The 19,967-nt window shown below is 39.6% G+C and overlaps 1 protein-coding gene across 1 annotated transcript in view; it reads right to left on the minus strand.

The window, feature by feature from the left end:
* The window catches only part of PDGFC (platelet derived growth factor C), a 270,910-nt gene extending 251,269 nt beyond the window's left edge, over nt 1-19,641 (minus strand). The window contains exon 1 of the mRNA XM_043513275.1: nt 18,741-19,641. Within this exon, the coding sequence (XP_043369210.1) occupies nt 18,741-18,858 (118 nt within the window). The 5' untranslated portion in view covers nt 18,859-19,641. The remainder of the gene's footprint in view (nt 1-18,740) is intronic.
* Between the last annotated feature and the right edge of the window lie 326 nt (nt 19,642-19,967).

The raw sequence follows: 19,967 nt of genomic DNA on the forward strand, positions 1-19,967 counted from the left end.
AAAAGAGCTAGCATTCACTTATTTCTTTTCCTCAGAAGTTTAACTACAGTCAAGTTGGTCTTTAGGGAATAATAAAACACCAATGGTCTGTGTTGCAATGTTTCTTTGTAACTAATCAATTTCAGGAAATTATTAGTAAGGGATTAGGAGGTTGCACACCAGCTAAATCAGAATCATGTCTGTGACAGAAGTGAGGTATCTAATCAGAAGGTACTTCATGGACACCTCATTTGATGAGGACTGGAAGCTAAAATAAGCACAATGGAGAATAATACAAGGCAATATTCTGCAAGATTACTACTAGATTGCAGCCTTTCTACCTTGTACACAGCATGCTTCATTGCTGAATGTTAGTGAAAGATTTCAAATTCTGTGAGGAGTTGGAAGTTCAAGGTTTGAAAGGGAGAATGCACACCGGCTTCCAGTTCCCTTCCAAGACTTGAAAAATCAGGACAAATCTCTGTGTGGCAGACATGAAAGATTAAAGCGGAAGTTGAAGCATAAGAACTTAAAAGATAAAAGTCATCATCATTTTGGTAATTAACATTACTAGCAAAGTAGAATTAGGATAAAAGTTTCAAGTTTAAGAGCCCTTTTTATTCCATCCCCTCAAGGGAGGTAGAGTATTTATGTAAAAAGGCCATCACCTTAGCGTGGTTTACTGATAACTCTAAAATCCTTTTCTCCTGCAGATGGCTTTCAACATGCTGACCTCCTCTTCACATTTGATCTCACTTTCAACACATACCATTTTTTCAATCTCATAACGCATCCAGTTTCACTCAGCCATCTTGCAGGGATGAGAATATTTTTTTTCCACCAACATAAATCAAAATGGTTTTTAAAATGAAAAACAGAAAACGAATACCCCACAGCAAAAAGGATAAGAAGTCAATGATCTCAATGAACAGCCTAAAATATCATCTTACATTAGAGTGACCACGACTGTTGTCTGTTATTAAGGTATTTTCAACTCCTATATTAAAGAATAGTTTTCTCTGCCAGTTCAGCAATACTCTGTACATCTTTTAGCTGCAAGGAGCTATATCCACAGATGGAATGGAAAAGCCTCAGAACCAGTCACCCCAAATGCTGTCCCACCTGTTAATTTCCACTTTGTTATTTGCTTACCATGAATGATGAAAGTACAGCCTTAAATGGAAAAGAATATTAATATAATTAAAAATGCAGCTCATTTGGAGGACAGAAGTTAGTCATACTTTTACATTATATTGCATTTTCTATAGATAAATACAATTAGACTTACACACATTTGATTCAGTAAGTTCCATTATATATTCTTTTGTCAGGTAAGAGAGAGATAATTTATATCTAATCAGTGATTTTAAAGACTAGATACACAGATGTAAGAAAACATACTAAATACTATGGAAGTAAATAACTGCTGATCTTATTTAACTCCATGCTTCATTGATGTAATCAGAAGTCCAAAAAAGAAATCTGTTGGTTGCTTCCTTATCCCTTGTTTTGAATTCACAAGAAAAGCCCTCATATGGCAAAAGTACATATGAATAATTTTCAAAAGTGAGTTATCCCATTTACTTCATTAACTTCAGTGGGACTCCTCACATGATGATTAAAGTCATTCATGGTCATAAGTGTTTACACTTCCCATAGTAAACAACTCTTTCTTCCATGTGATTCAAATTGATCATTGTACCTTGCAAACTCACATAAAAATTGCAATACATAGATATTTAGGTTTGTAATGTGTGGCTATGGACTAGAGATATTATGGCTTTACTGGTTTGTTGTTTATGACAAATTTCATTCTTTTTTTAAAAAAAAGCTATATACTGGTACACAGACTACAGTATACTCAGTATTGAATCTGATGCTGCTGTCATTTAAAATCAATAGGCTAGCTATAGTAAAGGCAAGAGAATGCCTAGCATAAATTACTGGGGAAAAATAGATAAATGTACTTTTAAAGAAATATATTTATTACAGAATTTGAGTTTTCCAAACAATTAACATGCTGGCAACTGCAGGTGAAAAGTAACTAGTATTATTAGGAATATTGGTTACACATAGCATACAACAGATAATGTCTTCTCTGAAGTGCAGTGTTATTGGGATCGTGATAGTGCCCTAAGTCCCCCATGAGGATCATGGATCGTTCTAGGTGCCATACAAATATGGAAGATGTTCTGATTTGTTTACAAATCCATCCATTTTCAACATATTCCGCAGGTATTTTCCAGAAGTGTAAGAGACGACAAAAAAAATCAATGTGTTCCTAATCATTCCAGGCATGACCGTTTGTTTATACTAAAGACACACTCAATTTTTATACGTACCATGGTATACCCCTGAGTATCCTAGAAAATTAACTAATAAGTATCCATAATCAGTTTTCTAAGACAGTTGGGAGATGTGATCTAGCATACCAGAATAGGACTGAATCCCAAATGGTACGCTATCCTTTCCTTTCAATGAAAAAATAAATTAACACTAAATTTTAGTATAAGAACATCAGGGGAAGTGCATTAGTTTATGTATAAGAAGTCAATCAGAAATAAACATTATATTCTATATGAAAAATAAATTACACACACACACACATACATACACACACACACACACACACACACACACACACTCACTAACTGCCATTAAAAAACCAACAGTATTTTCCAACAGTTATCACCTAGAATTTGAATAGGAAAGACCAGTGATAATAGTTGGGAATATACTTGCAAATGTTGACCATTGTTTAGACATAGAATACCATTATTATGATATACTAAAATGGCATATTTTCCATATTTTACTTATATGACTGTATGTTTTAGGACATCTTTAGTATACTTCTAAGCTACCTCTGATAAAGTCTAAAAGCGCTTCCCCCCTACCTATCCCCAATATTCACTAATAGTAACTATCAAATATTCAGTATTTTTCTGTCTAGATCATTCTAAATCAATGAATTTTGTTAGTTTTAAGAAACAATGTAAAAACAGACACTCATCTAGAATATAAATAGTAAGCATTAAGATAAACCACAAATATTCTGAAAAGCAAAAGGGAAAAAAACAAATAAACCATTCAATATATTCAAATATTATTGAATGTTATCTCAGTAACTAGATCTAATTCTAAAACAATTACAGCAAATAAACATTCAAACACACATAGACAGAAGAAAAATACTTAGAATATACCACACAAAAATGGACGGTAATCACAAATTTAAGTAATTGTAAATAATGTGTCAAAGGCCTCCTGCCAGAAACAACAAAAACTATGTTGTTTACTGTTGTTCATAAGGAAGTAAAATCATCTCTCTATTGGGAAAAATGTAAACCAGACAGACGAGGACCACAAACAATATTAGAAATGTATGTGCAATTTGATACATAATAGCTAAATTAGCTTTATACAAGGCCAGCATGCTGCTTCAAAGATTCTGAAATAGATATTCATAATGTTAGTTTTATGGAGGTCTCTTTTCACAGCCTTCTCCCTGCATTGGAAAAAAAGGCTTTTGACATAGTTGAGTCGCAACAAGCTTGGTGTACTTAAAAAAAAAATTAAAAAAAAAATCACAATTGTTTCAGTAGCTACTGTCATTATACTGTCAAAGTACACAAGTATGCTTATGATATATCTTGACTAATGAGACAATTCAAAGAATTCTAAGTTATATAAAATTATCATTGATGAAGTAAGAGTGTAATTTAAGGACTTCAATGTGGAGAAGGCTTGAAATGTCTTCCTATCAACTATACAAAAAATTATCTGAAATCTGCATCCCCCAAGCAAGGGAAAAAACTTGTAGGGAAAGGCTCCAGATCCAGTTGGATGAGTAACTACCTCAAAAAGATTATTGGAGTAAGCAGAGAACCTATAAGGAATTCGGGTGGGGGGGAGGGAAGGGAGGGTTGATCAGTAAAGAAAGATACATTTTCTAACAAAGAAAAGGAGTACTTGTGGCACCTTAGAGACATGTTGTAGGAATAAAGTGAGAATTGTTGAAAGTCAAAACAGAATTAGCTCTTGCCAAGGAAATTAAAATAAATACCAAGAGGTTATTTAGTTCTATAAATAAAAAGAGAACAAAGAAGGATGAGATTAGGTTGCTACATAGTGTGGATGGGAAGGAGATGAAAGATAATCTAGGTATGGGCTCAGAACTAAATGAATATTTTGCCTCATTTTTCAATAACTATGATAATATGGAACCTGTGCATGAGTGCAAGGACAATCATTTAGGATCTAACAATAAGAATTTTTCCTACAAGCTGTGGGCTCATCAGTTGGAAGCAAAAAAGGAGGAGAGAGACTTGGGTGGGTGGATTGATCACAGAATGACTATGAGACACCGATGGGAGCTGGCTGCAAAAAAAGAAAATGCGATCCTAGGATGCATCGGTCAAGGTATTTCCAATAGAGATTGAGAAGTATTAAATGACATTGTACATGATGCTGGTACGACCTCATTTTGAATACTGCGTACAATTAAAAAAAGATTGATTTTAAGAAATCATGTTCAAGAAAGATTAATTTAAACTGGTACTAGTGCAGAGAAGAGCTGCTAGGATGATTTTATGAGAGGAGATTGGAAAAGCTTGGCTTCTTTAGTCTAGCAAAAAAAAAGGTGGGGAGGAGATATGAATGCTCTCAATAAATGCATTAGGGGGTAAATAATAGTGAGGATGAAGAGTAAAGGATAAGGATGGCACAGGAACAAATGGATATAAACTAGCCAGGAACAAAGTCAGGATGGAAATTTAGTTTTCTACCCTTCAGAGGGGTGTGTTTCCGGGTGTGTCTCTCAATAGGAGTTGTGGGAGCAAATAACTAAAATAGTTTTAAAAGAGAGAGACGGACAAATCTGGGAGTGTGATTATATGACGGAGTTGCTTGTGATGGTAGGGGGAAGGGCTCAGAAGCCCTGCAGCTCATTTCCAGTTTATGTCATATGTCCCTAAAAGCTCATGCTTCAGTTTCAGCTGGTCACTTGCAGGGGTGAAGAAGGGATTTCTCCTTCCCCCAAGGTGTTCTGGGGTTTTCTGTTTGTTTGATCCCACCCCAAAGTATCAGAGATAGCCATGACTGGAGATGAGACACTGGACAGAGTGGATCAGGACTCTGAGGTGGCACCTAGCATTCTCTCTTTTCAGGTGTTAGACTGGCTGGCTTTTGCTCACATACTCAAGGTCAAACTGATCCCCATATCTGGGGGTCAAGGGCAAATTTTCCCCCAGATCATATTGGCAGTGACCTTGGGGCTTTTTTGCCTTCCTCTGCTCCATTTGGGTACAGGTCACCTGACAGGATTATCTGGAAATATCTCTCAGTCATTTCCAAGGAATTGCAGGGGCCCCAAGCTCTGGTGTACTTCGGTCCCTCCCATTCTCAACCTGTGGCACAAAATATCCTTGTCTCATGCAGGTTATAATACTTTGGTTTCATTTCAGTTGTCGGGTGGCGTTTTTTTGGCCTGTGGTATACAGGACATCAGTCTAGATGATCTAGTGGTCCCTTCTAGCCTTAAACTCTATGACTCTAAAATATGCTTGTTTGTCTACTGACAGAGACAACTTGATTGAAAAGACTCTGGATTATTCTCATTTTAAATAACTGCCTACTTGGTGGTTTATAAAGTTAATAAAATAGATTTCTTATCATTACTATTCTCTAAACACCCAGGGTGAGTTAGAGGCCAATAAGACCCCAAGACTCAGTACTATGCCAATCACAGTGTCAATGTCCTCACTTGAGATGTCAGTCAATGCTTTGTCTAGCTCTTCCAAAGTATTTTCTTCTTCTTACCAACATGTAAGACAATCCTTTCAGGGTTCAGTTTAAACTACTTGTTTTTCATCATTGTACTTTTCTCTTGCAGGCATTGTGGCATCAAATAAAATTAGTTATCACCGTTATGATGACAATGAAGCCTGTGGCACCTCACAAGAAGTCGAATATAAATATTGAAAAGAAAAATGGACAGTATTAATCGGTGTGGTACTCTGTGGGGGAGGGTTAGCTCAGTGGTTTGAGCACTGGCCTGCTAAACCCAGGGTTGTGAGTTCAATCCTTGAGGGGGCCATTTAGGGATCTGGAGCAAAAATTGAGGATTGCTCCTGCTTTGAGCAGGGGTTTGGACTAGATAACCTCCTGAGGTCCCTTCCAACCCTGATATTCTATGATTCTATATATGAGGACTCTTGGGGATGTGGAAATTGCCCATCACTACTCCAAGCCCTGTTTGAGAGGAATGATTGAAGCCATTACAGCTAGCTCTTGTAATCTAGTCAGCAACATTTTGTAATCAACTGTATTGAAAATTGCAGTGAGATTGAATAGCCACATTCCAATCTGAAACTCGATTGTGGAGGGCGCAGGGTGTTTGTATACTCTCAGATTTTTGATACTCATCATCTTGATTAATTTGTCAAGGAACTGAAGGTTGGAAACAGGACCAGCAGAATCTGAAGCATCAGTCAGCATTATATGTTGATGAAGAAGGTGAACCATGGCATGTTGGCAGGTTATCTTCTTTGAAGGCAATATTGATAATTTCAGTTAAACCCAGCCACTTTTTATTTGCTGTCATTAGCCAAGAGACAGGCATATGTCTTCTTTATAAGGCAAGAGCTGCAGAGTTTCTTGATATAAAAAAAAGACCTATTTTTAACCCATATGGCCCACAGAATATTGGTCTTGATATTTGTCACTGACCCAGAATTACATATTTCTCAGTTTCAGGTTAGTGTCCTTTCAGGGGACCATTTATGGGCCACAGGGAGAAGGAAAAATATCTTTGACTATCTGCTTTTAAAGAGAAAGTGTGAAACTCCTCATAGTTGAAATATAAATAGACTTGGAATTATTAGAATTTTATCGGTAATTGTTGATTTCTCCATACACACACTGATGAAAAAATATTTCCATCAATAATCATTGACATTTACACACAGGCAAAGAAAGAAAAATGTTGCTTAAGAACTTGTCATAGATTGACTTAAGATATTCACTTTATATTTTGAAATGTGATCTTGACAATGTGTTTGAACAGTTGTAAAATTTTAATTTTTTGAATCTCAATTTACTGCCACTAAATGGTCTTACTCCACTGTTGTCTAACACTGCCTAATTTTCCACAACTGTGAAAATTTCAAATGATTAAAACATTTTAAAAATGCTTATCTGCTGAAATTATGGGGAAAAATTGAATTCTGCCAAGCCTAAATATTAATTGTTCTCTCAGTGCAGCGTCGGGCAAACTACAACCCGCGGGCCGAATCTAGAGTTTAGACAGAACTTTTCTTTTTTTCAAAGGAACAAAATGAATAATTGAGAGATCTAGAGACATTCCAATAATTATTTGCAAGTCATAATGTTTATTAAAAACAAATATAGCATAGATGTTTCTGAAGTTACACAAGAAACTGATAAGTAGCAACATGACATTTAGCACATTCAAACATTTAAAGAAAGCAGCTGAAATACTAAGAGGGGATGCTTACAGTACTATCCTTTTAGAAATCATGTGTTCAATTAAACAAACAGTTGTATTTATATGAACGCTCCTGAGAGCCAAAACAGTTATATTGTGATTAGTCCAAGCACGTCAGAGTTCAGAAGGAAAACTGCAGTTCAATTTTTTTTCTTCTAGAACAGTACATGATGCTACCAAAACTCTATAACTGCCCCTATCATGAAGGGAATGTTCCTCACTTTCCCAGAAAACAGTTGACTCTTCAGCCAGAAGAGAATAAAAATAAAATAGAGAACATTAAGAACAAATTAGTATTATGATAAAGGAAATTGAAATATTAAAAGTAAATTTTAATTTGTCACCCATAATGAAACTTTGGGAAAAAATAATAATTAGATGAGACTCTCATTAAAAGGATGAAATTTAGTCAAGATGCCTATAAAACATAATCCATGCCCTTGAATTTGGACTGCAAACCCATCACTTAAACATCTAGTAAGTGACCCAATTTGTTGACATGGCCCTGTAGCTTTTTATAGCCTTTCCATAAAGAAGTTATTACATCCATTCCCTTTATTTTGTTTTAGAGTGTTTGAATGAGCCCCAGAACCACAAGCAAGTTAAGCAGGGCCTCCTCAAATGGAAGTGGCCTCCTATAATTCACCACTACCGGTGAAATGTTCAGACCAATGTTTGTAGATTGGAAACACCCTACATTAACACACACCCCAAGAGAATTTCCTGTGCCTTTTGTTTTTCTAAATGCTTGGCTGTTGTATAAAATGAGGGCTGCTTTCCATTCAAGTAACAGAGAGAGACACCTCCAGTAAGACTTGCATCTCTCAGTACCTTGAGAAAAATGTAAATTACTCAGTGCAAGGGGTTGGGGGGGAAATCAGAAATTCAACTCTAATCAGTTATTTTATTTTGGGAACATTATAAAACGCATAGCTGGACAACTGAATACTAACTGAACTTCTTGTTAAAGACTATTAAGATGACAAGAATATTTTTCTGGCTGCAGTATTATCTGTTACTTCATGAATCTGCACCTCTATTAGCAAACCCATTTTTCCTATTACCTTTGTTTTGAAAAACAGCAGCAGAGAGAATAGCAGCACTGGATCAATCCAAGCAGATGTTATGCAAGCTTCTCTAAAAAACCTCTCCTAGTGCAATTCACGCCTCACATATAACACTCCCTAGTATTTTACATCTGGGCTTTCTTTTCCTCAGTATTCAGAGTAGCAGCCATGTTAGTCTGTATTCGCAAAAAGAAAAGAAGTACTTGTGGCACCTTAGAGACTAACAAATTTATTTGAGCATAAGCTTTCGTGAGCTACAGCTCACTTCATCGGATGCATACATACAACTTTACTGATATGTACCAAACTGAATAATAGTTTGAAGATGTGAAATATTGGGAACTATATTAAGGACATCACTCGTATATCTTTTATATCCTAAAGCTGTTTTGAAGCAGAGTTATCAGATTACACACTAATGCATTAACTAAATGCACCACCTAGCCTCCTGCCTCTCTTCCTTTTTACGTCATTTATTATCAATTCATATCAAGACTATGTGGTAAGAACCAAAGTAAAATAATGTTAACACAGTTTTTGATTAACATAAGCAGCTATTGATCTTTTTGTCAAATAAGTTTGTTATTTTACAGTAACATGCTGATTTCAATGAATTTAAGCCGGTCTTCCGAAACTGGCTCTTGATAACAAGTTTCAGAGTAGCAGCCGTGTTATTCTGTATTTGCAAAAAGAAAAGGAGTACTTGTGGCACCTTAGAGACTAAGAAATGTATTTGAGCATAAACTTTCGTGAGCTACAGCTCACTTCATCAGATTGATAACAATATTTCAAAAATACAAAGTAAGGGTAATGATAATGGAGTTTAACACTGTCTTGTCAATCATTATAGATAATTCCAGAATTTTGATAAAGGTTTTGATGCCCACCCACACTAGGGTTGCCAACTTTCTACTCGCATAAAACCAAACACCCTTGTGCCGTCCTCTGCCCCTCCTCCGAAGCCCCGAACCTGCCCCTCTTCTCTGAGGCCCCACCCCCGCTCACTCCATCCCCCCTCCCTCTGTCCTTGCTCTCCCCACCCTCATTCACTCACTCACTCATTTTCACCAGGCTGGCTCAGGGGTGGGGTGCAGGAGGGGGTTAGGGCTCAGGCTTGGGGTGCAGGCTCTGGGGTGGGGCCAGAAATTAGGAGATCAGGGTGCAGGAGGGGGCTCTGGGCTGAGGCAGTAGGTTGGGATGCGAGAAGGGATGAGGGCTCTGGCTGGAGGTGCGGGCTCTGGCGTGGGGACAGGGTGAGGGGTGTGGGGTGCAAGAGGAGGTTGGGGGGTGGAGCTGTGGGGTTTGAAATATTGGAGGGGGCTCCAGACTGAGGCAGGGGGTTGAGGTGTGGGAGGGGGTACAGGCGCTGGGCTGGGAGTGCAGGTTCCAGGCTAGGGCCAGAAATGAAGGGTTCAGGGTATGGGAGGGGGCTCCGGGCTGGGGCAGGGGGTTGGGGTGTTTGGGGGAGGGGGAGGGCTCTGACTGAAAATGCAGGCTCTGGTGTGGGGCCAGAGATGAGGGATTTAGGGTGCAGGAGGGGGCACCCTAAGCACTACTTTAAAACAAGTAATCATCTCTTCTCTCTTATGCCTCACTAGTCCATGAGGAACATTAGTGCCTTCCAACTTTGCCTATCTTCTGCTGAAGTCATTCTGATAGCTTACAATTCTATTGTACATTTTCATATTCTCCTTGGTCTACCTCATCACCTATTGCCCTCAGCGTTCCAGTCCAATGCCTGTCTTATTATGTTACTTTCCTCCATGTGTGTCCTAGCCATCTCCATTTTTATTCCATAATTTCGTCTCCCGTTGGTTTCTGTTTCATCCTCCACCAGAGCTCTTCATTGGTGAATTTTTCTGGCCATCTGATATTGAGAATTTGTCAAAGACAGCTGTTTATGAAAACATGGAGTTTAGATAGTAAAATCTTAATAAGTCTCCAAGTCACCGTACAGGAAGACCAACTTTACAATGGTGTTAAATATTTCAAGTTTACCTTGGAGGGCAAGATTTCTATTTATCCAGATCGGCTTTAAGGTTACAAAAGCCTGTTTAGCTTTTGCTATTCTGGCTTTAATGTCTTCACCTGTACCACCTGTTGTATTTCCAATGCTGACAAGATATATGAAATATCGGACCTCTTCTATATCAGTCCCAGAAAGTGGTATTGGTGTTTTTTGTTGTGTTTTGATTCTCATGCTTTTAGTTTTCTTTAATGGTATGTAGGCCTGGAGATCATATCTCTGTGGGTATTGGATAGCAAGTCAAGCAAGTCTAACTTCTCTGTGAAAGTCCATTGTATGCCTCTTGGCTATTCCATAATTTCTCTCATTACCCAATCCACAACCAATAAGATCATGGGTGACATCAGACATCTTTGTCTGACACCTGCAGTAACCTTGAATGGCTTAGTCAGCTCACTATTATGTATAACTTCCCATTTCATATTTTCATGAAAGCTCTGAATGCTGTTTTCAAATTTCTGAGGGATTCCATAGTGGTGTAGCAACTTCTGTAAAACTGTCCTTTCCAGTATATCAAAGACTATTTTATATGAATTTTATAGATTTCCAAAAAAGTTACTGCCATTTGATCAACAGTCCTATGATGACAGGATTATCATTTCTACTTGATCTATACATGATTTCACCTGTCTGACCTCTGCCAGTTCTCATCATCACCTTTATTCTATCTAGAAAAATCTGTGTAAATATCTTACTTGGGAGAGACAGCAATTGAATGCCCCTCATGTTTTACACTGACTGAAGTCTTCTTTCTTTGGCAGCTTCACTATATGACCCTTTTCCCACTCATTTGGGGTTTTTTTTCCCCTTCTTCCCATATGTTTTGTAAGAGGTCTGTCAAACTGTCTACTGTATTCTTTAGTCCACCTTAAAAACCTCCATGGGAATGTTATCCAGACTTGGTGCCTTTCCACTTTTTAACCGATTGCCCTCTCTAGTTCTACTCTGGTGATAGGTTCAAAAATACATATTAAGAAAAATCCAGGAAGAATTTCAAGGGTGGAAGTATCTGGGGGTTTTTTGCAGAGAAAACAGGATAAGACTTGAAAGATCTTTTCACCTTGCTTTTAATCATATTTTCAGTAAATGTTTACACTTCATTCATGAAAATTAATTAATAAGAGCCAAATTGCCATAGAAAAAAGATAATGTTTTAAGGACTCCTTCTTTGCATCTCTTCCACTATTAGTACAATGAGAGAATTCGACTGTATGCAAAATAACTTTTGAACACTACCTTATTTCTATCAGAGTTGAAATGTGACAAGGTGCAGGGATATTACGTGGTCCCCAGTAAATGAGAGGTTCACTCAGATTCTTTTACCCTCCCACGAATAAGTGGAAAGGCTATAAAAAGGATGAACTAAGACTATGTCTTCACTGCAGAGTTAACTCTGCTGCATTTAGCCTAGTTCAAGTAAGAGCAGCCACACTGGCAAATAACACTCAAGCTGTACAGATGGATTGTATGAGCAGCTAATAAGTTTCTACTATCTCAAGTGTAACTTTATACCCACAGGGTATAGGTTAAAAAACCCACAGGACAACAGTTGAGCTACAACCTGAGTAAACTCTGCACTGAAGGCAAGCCCTCAGAGACAGAAGGCCCAATACTCCACTGTCTTGCACAGTTATTTACACCTGTGCAAGGGGAATGTAAAATGCTAAATCAGAATGACAATATTTTACATCACTTAGCATTCATTTGACACATTTGCAAAAGAGTGGAGTATTAACCCACCAGCCCAGAAGGAGAACCTCTGGGCAAGTCAGCGCTCACTAACCTGATTCTAAGGACTGGATTGTCTCAGAGACTGAGGAAGTTTTTAACTGATATTTCCTTTTGCTTATATTACCTTGCTTGCTTTCTGTTCATAAAGATTTTCTCCAGTTTATGTTTTGTTTCTACTCAAACATCCCACCAATGTACAGAGATTAGCTGTTTTTATAACATTATTTATCGGTTATTTGCAGTTACATCAGAGGACCCATTAATACAATAGGTCTTGAATCCAGATAGCATGTTGTGGGAGCATGAGATTAACAGTATATAACCCCAGTGTAATATTGGCAATATGCTCTCTCTGCAAAGGGATCAAACGGCAGGTGCATACTGCAGCTGACAAATGTGGACCAAGAATGCATAAATTTTCTGGACCCTGAAAACTTAAAATAGTATCCCACAAGTCTCTCAAGAATGTGAAAATTGTACTGCAGCTTTGTGCTGATAAAACATTACGAGGTTTCATCTACGTGGTATTCCCAAATATTTCTGATTCAAATAAAAGCTGCACAAGTCTTCTGAACAAGGAGTAACAGGTCTGAGTAAACCACAGTGTGCAAATCATTTACTGGCTCCAAAGCAATCAGGTACATATAGATTTATTTAAGTGCTTATTAAACGTTCACATATGGGAATGTTACTTCAGTTATTGTTCTGCAATACAATTGCTTTATAAAGCTATATACTCTGCTGAAAGTTACTTGTCTACTGGGACATCCTCCAGAATGCTCACCCACCATGAGGTTCATTTTGCATGACATCCATTTTGTGACTGAGGTGAAAATAGCTCTTTTTTACATACAAAAAGCCATAAAGAGGAGGAGCAACAGCCTAAATTCCACTCAAATAAGCTAATCTTGTGAAAAGGAGAGCAGACTGCAACAGTTAGGAATTGCCAGACAGGTCTAATGACTACATGAAAAACGTTGCTATAAAGCAATACCACTGCTGCAGGCAGCAAAGCACAACTTTGCTACTACATGTCGGCTGGAATAATAATTAGAACCAAAAGTTTAGGATTAAATCCTAACTACGTAGATGACTTTATCTACAGAGTTCAACATGAGACCTTCACTAAAATGGCTCTCATGGGCTCAAGGTATACATTCTGTTTCTCTCTATGATATGAAAGTACTGTATGAGGTGCAAAAAAAAAACACAGTTTAAATACTAATTTGTGGTTCAAGTTCTGTAAATCTATTAGAAGACAATAACTGCAAGAAATCAGATTTTAAGCAAATTGCATTCAATATTCAGCTAGATATGTAACAAATGTAGACAAAAGGCAGGAGTGCACAGAAATGGGAACATGTAGGGAACTTTCCACACTACTAAAACAAACTTTACGTAACAGAGAGGAGTAGCTGAAATAAAGAAAGGTTACAAGTAGTACTATAAATAGTAGTGGTATTAATGTTAACAGTAAACTACAAAGCCAATGATGAGTCTTAAAATGTTCTTGCAGTTATTTACTAAACTTATTACGCGTTTGAAGATTTGTTAAAACTTTTCCAATTTGCCACATAATCCCTTGTTTAAAACTTTAAAAAAGGTGTTGTACAACCCTTAACTCTTTCCATAAAAGGGTTTTAAAAGTTTCACACCAAACCCACATTTTGAACTAAACAGAAACAGATTAAACTTCAGAAGTTTTTCAGGTCTACTTTTCCTTTTAGATAAATATAATTCTGAACATGTGACATCTATTTGCCAATGAAAAAAACTGCACCACCCAGCATCAGTCAGCAGATTTTCTTCGTATTTGTCAGACCAGTTATAGCTGGTAGCAGAACATTTAGATCTGGCTGTTTTGAAATGCATTGTTTTATTGTGAGTAGTTTTTTTCTCTAAATATTCATTCATAAACATTTAAATTCAGTTTATTCTTGAAATCATGACTTTCTGAGTCTTGCAGGATTTGGATTGGGGATGTATAAAATGCACAGGCTTCTACAGGACTACTTAGAGGATTGAGTTAAGTGAACTCAATCCTCCAAGGAAAATCCAGCACCAGCCCCTGACCATACTACAATCAATTACCTTCCCCTACACAGCCTCAATCTCTCTTTGAAGATATGTGGTGTAAGAAGTGGGCAACCAATGGTTTGGTTTGAGTTATTGTGGGGAAATGTGGGAGGCCAGCCATGGGAAGGAGATTCAATGAACACTAAAAAAAAAAAAGGAGTACTTGTGGCACCTTAGAGACTAACAAATTTATTTGAGCATAAGCTTTCAACACTGGCTCTTCAGGTGTACATTGAAACTCCACCCATGTTCATGGAGCTTTTTGTAGGCCACAACCTGGAGGTTTCTGGTTGTATCAACCTCCAATGGACTTCAGATTTGTTGCAAATAATTCAGACAGCTTTACTAAAAGTGGTGTCACTTTCCATTCTGGAATTCTTTATGAACTACACTTTTTATCATCATTTAACAAATTGTTGCAGGAACTAGATCACTAAATCAGAAGCAGAGACTCCGTTGATGAGATAATAACTTGTAGAAAATCAACAGATACACTGGTGCACTACCTGTGATTGCTGTTATTCATGCTCGAAACTTGATTCCATGTGAATTAATATTTCTAACCAGTTGATTTTGGTTGTGTGTTGATTCATCTCAAGCCTTTGGTCTCCTGAAGTTCTATAGTAGTTTATTTTTTAAATGCAGATTACAGATAAACTATTTTGTTATACATGGCATCTGATAATAGGTTTTCCTGTCATCTTACACAAAGAAGTATTATGTAATATTCTTGTACATATATCCTGATTTCTATAGTTTAATAGAATTGCTTTACAAAACTTATCTTGTCCCACAACAGCCAAGAATATGGCTAGGGAACCTACATTCTCCTGTCACTTCTATATTGCGGCCAAATTTGCTGAGAGATCAATAGACAAATCTCCTTTGTGGTAAATGAGTTGCACTTACTTCTGCCAGTGGTGAATTTGACCCATCCAACTTATCAAATGTTGAAACTATAGCACCATGAATGGGGGAATGAAAGACAAAAGGAGAGGTTCAGAAGTGGCAGGATGAAAGGAGTAACAGGAAAAGAGAGATGGGGAGGGGTAATAGGAGGGAAAAAATGCAATGAATGTAATAAAATCTTATGCAAGGGAGATTAGGAACTTCTCAAAAGAGTAATTGAATCTCAGAATTTTTTCTTGGACCCTGTTTCAGTATGGGTACAAAGATGGTAATGAATATATTGAATATATGATAGAAACTTACAAAGCTTTGTAAACTTGCCAACCCATTCAAGCAGAACCCTCTTGGTCAAAATTACACAGAAATGTGGAAACAATTCATCCATACAAATAGCAGCCTCCACCAAGTATATCACATACTCCAATCTCATGCCTACCAAATGATCACTCACTTTTGAACCTCCAAATGTAACAACTTATTAATCTTTAGCTTTGTAATTCAACTGAATAAAGATATTCAAGAATTAAATAATTTTAAGACTCCTTAATGCCAAGCAGAGTTTACAAATAAACCTTCAAGAAACTTAAACTGATTATACCAAAGGGCTGACAAAAGCAAGTATGTAGTTTTAAGTGGTTTCATGTAGATCTATATTGGCCCCACAGCATCCATCATGTTGAATTCCTGGCAGATGGCAGTAAAATACTTATTTCTGATGAGAATTTCTACTTTTTAATTGTGTACAAAAATTCAGACTCGGAAATCAGTATCTAAAATGTAATTCCTAATATGCAATATAACAAGAGAACGCCTTACATTCCCCCCCCCGCCCCCAAAAAAACTATATTGAGTCTCACTGTACAGTTACATCTTCAAGTTAATGGTTTGGACTCTTGATACTAAGGACCTGAGCCTGCAAATACTTATACACATGCTTAACTTTATTCAAGCAATAAGTTATTAGCTAACTCCCAGAGCAGTTTGAACCAATAATAGCTACTCTAGCATGCAGTTAGTACCATTTTAATTTGTTTTGTAGTACAACTGTTTGGCTAGATATCAATTTAGCAATTAGGAGTCAGAACTTTTTATTTCTAGGATGAAGGAGATAAGTGTTTCTCCCTCCAAGCCACCCCCCCCCTTTTCTTCGAACCAAAACATTGTATATAAAGCTTTGGCACGTGAACAGCAACATCGCCTAGCCAACTACAGGGAGTTTTAACCTGCCTCTAGCTAAAAGCTATACACGCTTTAGATTGCTATAGAGTTAAAAAAATCACTCTAATTAAATCAAGTTAAAACTGGTCTGACCAACGTTACTGATCCCCCAAATAATTAAAGTGTGTCAAAAAAATTAAGTATTGGTTTTAGTTTTAGCTAAACTTTTACATTAGACTAAGTGCAACAGTTAAGAGCTGGAAATGAAAGCATAGGTCAATAACTATTCAGATAGCTATACTATATGAACTATATTTAATATATTAAGAGTAACGTTTTTGGAACTCTTTTCTGTTTCTTCTGGTTTTGTATTTGTTACAAGACTGTGATGTAGTTACTGTACCTCACAAAGTGACAAACTGGATCATTAGCCACCTGAAGCTTGACCTCAGGCAGCTGCATTACCAGTGTATGAACAGTGCCTAAGTTGTGCTGTCAGATATAACTATTTATATTATCCATAAATATTTATTTTATAGCAATTCTACCTCTCTCCTGTGTAGCGGTTTCACTTTTCAGACTTTCTTATTGTACAACTAGGCAATAAGGCCTTAGTGTCTATTTAAGACCCTGTTGCACTGTCATATAACAAATCTCTTGTGGAAGGCAGACAACCTGTTATGTCTCTCACATGAACTTTGTCTGTGTTGAGAAAACAATGCTAATTCATACACTTCAATATGCTCCTTGTATATATCACATAAATAAAAGAGTAAAGCGTATTTTCATTACATTTGCCCTGAATCCACTTTGTCTCTATCTGGCTTCCTAAAACCTCCATCAGTCAGATGAACTGGGAGGATGGGAGATATTTCTATTCTCACACAACATAGATATTTTTCTGTACTGAGGACAAAGGTTAGTCTGATTAATCTTCCTGTCAGGTTTCTGACTCTTTTGATCACTTTCCCCTAGCCCGTTGCAGTTGCTCTGATTAGAGACCGATCCCTGTGCTGCTCTTTGATCAGTAGCCCAGGCAGTCTGCAGGTGCCATATGTCATCACATTAGCAAACAGCAGCAATATTAATCTCTTCTGCTAAATTTGGTAACACCACATATTCTATTAATTCACATAATGCCTGTAACAGGCCACTTAGTTCTTTATTTGTTTTGTATTAAAAGATGCAGCATATAATACTTATATCAAGAGAGTCTCAAATTCAAGAAGACAGTTTTTGCTGAACTGAGCAAGTCTTTAAATTTGCATTTTTGTTATATTTCATTTATAACCTACTAAAACTTTGGGAGTATTCTGCTTGCGCCTTTATGTTGGTTTGTCTAGGAGAAACAACAGTCTAGCTAACAGACAAACTTGTAAGATTTCCCCCCTTCTGTATTGGCAGTGGAAAACAGGGTGTTTAATAGCCTAATTGTAGACATTCTGCATAAATAGTGTGGTTTCATGTGGTACATAACATTTCTGTTTTTAAAGTAGTCTTTAAAATGACTTCATAATAGTAGATCAAGAGAAAAGGCCCTTAAAAATCTGAATAATGTAAATCATATGGAGTTCAGAGGCTAAGCAAATTACACACCCTGAAGCTGCCCTTGCTGTATGAAAGGAGCCTTTCTCCAGCTCTGAGCAATCCCTGCCCAAGGGAACTTGCATCTGAGAGTTTTCTAAACATTTCAGGTACACTTGAAAGCTGAAAGTAATTCTCATTTCCTATGCAGGAATAGCTGGTTTCCAGCACATACAAAATAGTGTGCATTCACCAAGGGGCAAAAAAACACCCTACCAGAGAAGGAAGGATTAGGGCACAAAGGTGTGGTTAGAAAAACAAAAAGAAAGAAAAGAAACATTTTAAACCACCACCCACAAAATAAAGTCTCCAAACAGGCTGTGAGCTTCCTTCTTTGCTATCTTCTGGCTAGTTAATTGGTGCCCTTTTACCTCCCCTGCTTCAGTTAACGAGGTTGACAAGTTTCCTGGAGTAACAAACACACACAGCTAAGACAGACCTGCCAAGTCTCCTTCATGTTGGCTTCGATCTTAAAGGCTCACTTGGGCGATGTAAGATTCCCCCCCCCCCACCCCCCCGCAGTGAGTTTCAAGGAGATATTTACAGCCTCGCTCAGCACGGCCTGCACGGTGTGTTGTGCATTGTGAAGTTACACTCCGTTGAGAGGGCCACAGGTTCGAGACAGCCCGGCGCCCGAAGTTGCAGAGTTACTGCACCCTCCCCTCCTTCCCCAGCCTGGATGGGACCACTGTCCGTGCCTTACCATTTTGCTCCTTGGCGCTGGAGAACTGCAGCTTGACGCTCAGATTGGACTCCGCTTGGGCTCCATGTCTCTGGCTGGCCAGGGCAGATGTCAGCAGGAGGAAGGCGAAGAGGAGCATTTGGCTGACCGGGGGAAGTGATCACACACACCAGGCACGTTCAGATCGCCGGCAAGTCCCGAGTCTCTTTCACCACCACCAGGCGATGGCTGCGCCGCTGGGGAGAAAGCAGCCCTGAGCCTGCTTTGGCAGCGCAGAAGTGCAAGGTAGTTTCCACATAATCGCATCCAAAACTTTGCCCTAGCGCCTTGCTCCGTGTCTCGGGGGGGCGGGGGGGGGGGAGGGCGCGGAGGGGGCGCTAAAGGATCAAAGCAAAAGCTGGACCCACACCAGCTTCGCAAGGGCTCAGCAACCCGCGCGGGGCCGGCGAAGGCGCCCAGCGCACCCGGGGGCCAAGGGCGGAGGGGACGAGAGGACTCGCCGCTGACTCGGAGCAGCACCTGTCAGCGCCACAAGCAAAACAGCAGGGACGGCGCGGGGGCGGGGGCGGGGGCGGGAGAGCAAGGCGAGCTCCCTGAGAAACCCCTTCTTCGCCCGCGGCGAGACAGCCGCGCTGCCAGCCGGGCAGCGTCCCTCAGCCCCTCCGCAGGGCTCCGCTCCTTCGCGTGGCTCTGCCCTGCCCCCCGGCGGCCCGGCCTCAGGGGAGCGCGAACAAAGTGCCCGTCCCAGCGCGCACGGCCGGGGCAGGCTGCGGCTCCGCTCTCCCCCGCCAGCGGCTGCACGCAGCCCGAGCCCGGCACCTGGTTTGAGTTTGACGCGACAGCGGTCCGCGTTAAAAGAAGGAGTCAAGCCTCGCTCCGCCGCCCGGAGCCCCCAGCGAGCCGGCCCCTGCTCCCCGCGGTCCCCCTCCTCCAGAGCCCTTCGGCTCTTCCCGGCGGTACCACCTTCCCCCGCCCCCTCTGCCCGGATCCCCCTTCTCCTCCTGCCCCGCGCCCCGCAGTTCCTCTGCCCGGGGCCGCCCGGCTCCACCGCCCTGGCCCGGAGGAGGTTACCCCTCGCGTCGCCAGGAGGGGCGCGCAGGAAGCCGGAGTGGCCAGCCCGGGCGGGGGCTGCTGGGGTGGGGGGAGCTTGCCGCTGCGCGGGGCAGCCGGGAAGGGGGAGCGGCGCAAAGCGGAGCCGCCGCCGCCCGCCGCCTCCCGCTCCCTGCCTTTGGCCGCCACCGGGCGATC

The sequence above is a fragment of the Dermochelys coriacea genome, chromosome 4, assembly GCF_009764565.3.
Source record: "Dermochelys coriacea isolate rDerCor1 chromosome 4, rDerCor1.pri.v4, whole genome shotgun sequence".
Lineage (NCBI taxonomy): Eukaryota > Metazoa > Chordata > Testudines > Dermochelyidae > Dermochelys > Dermochelys coriacea.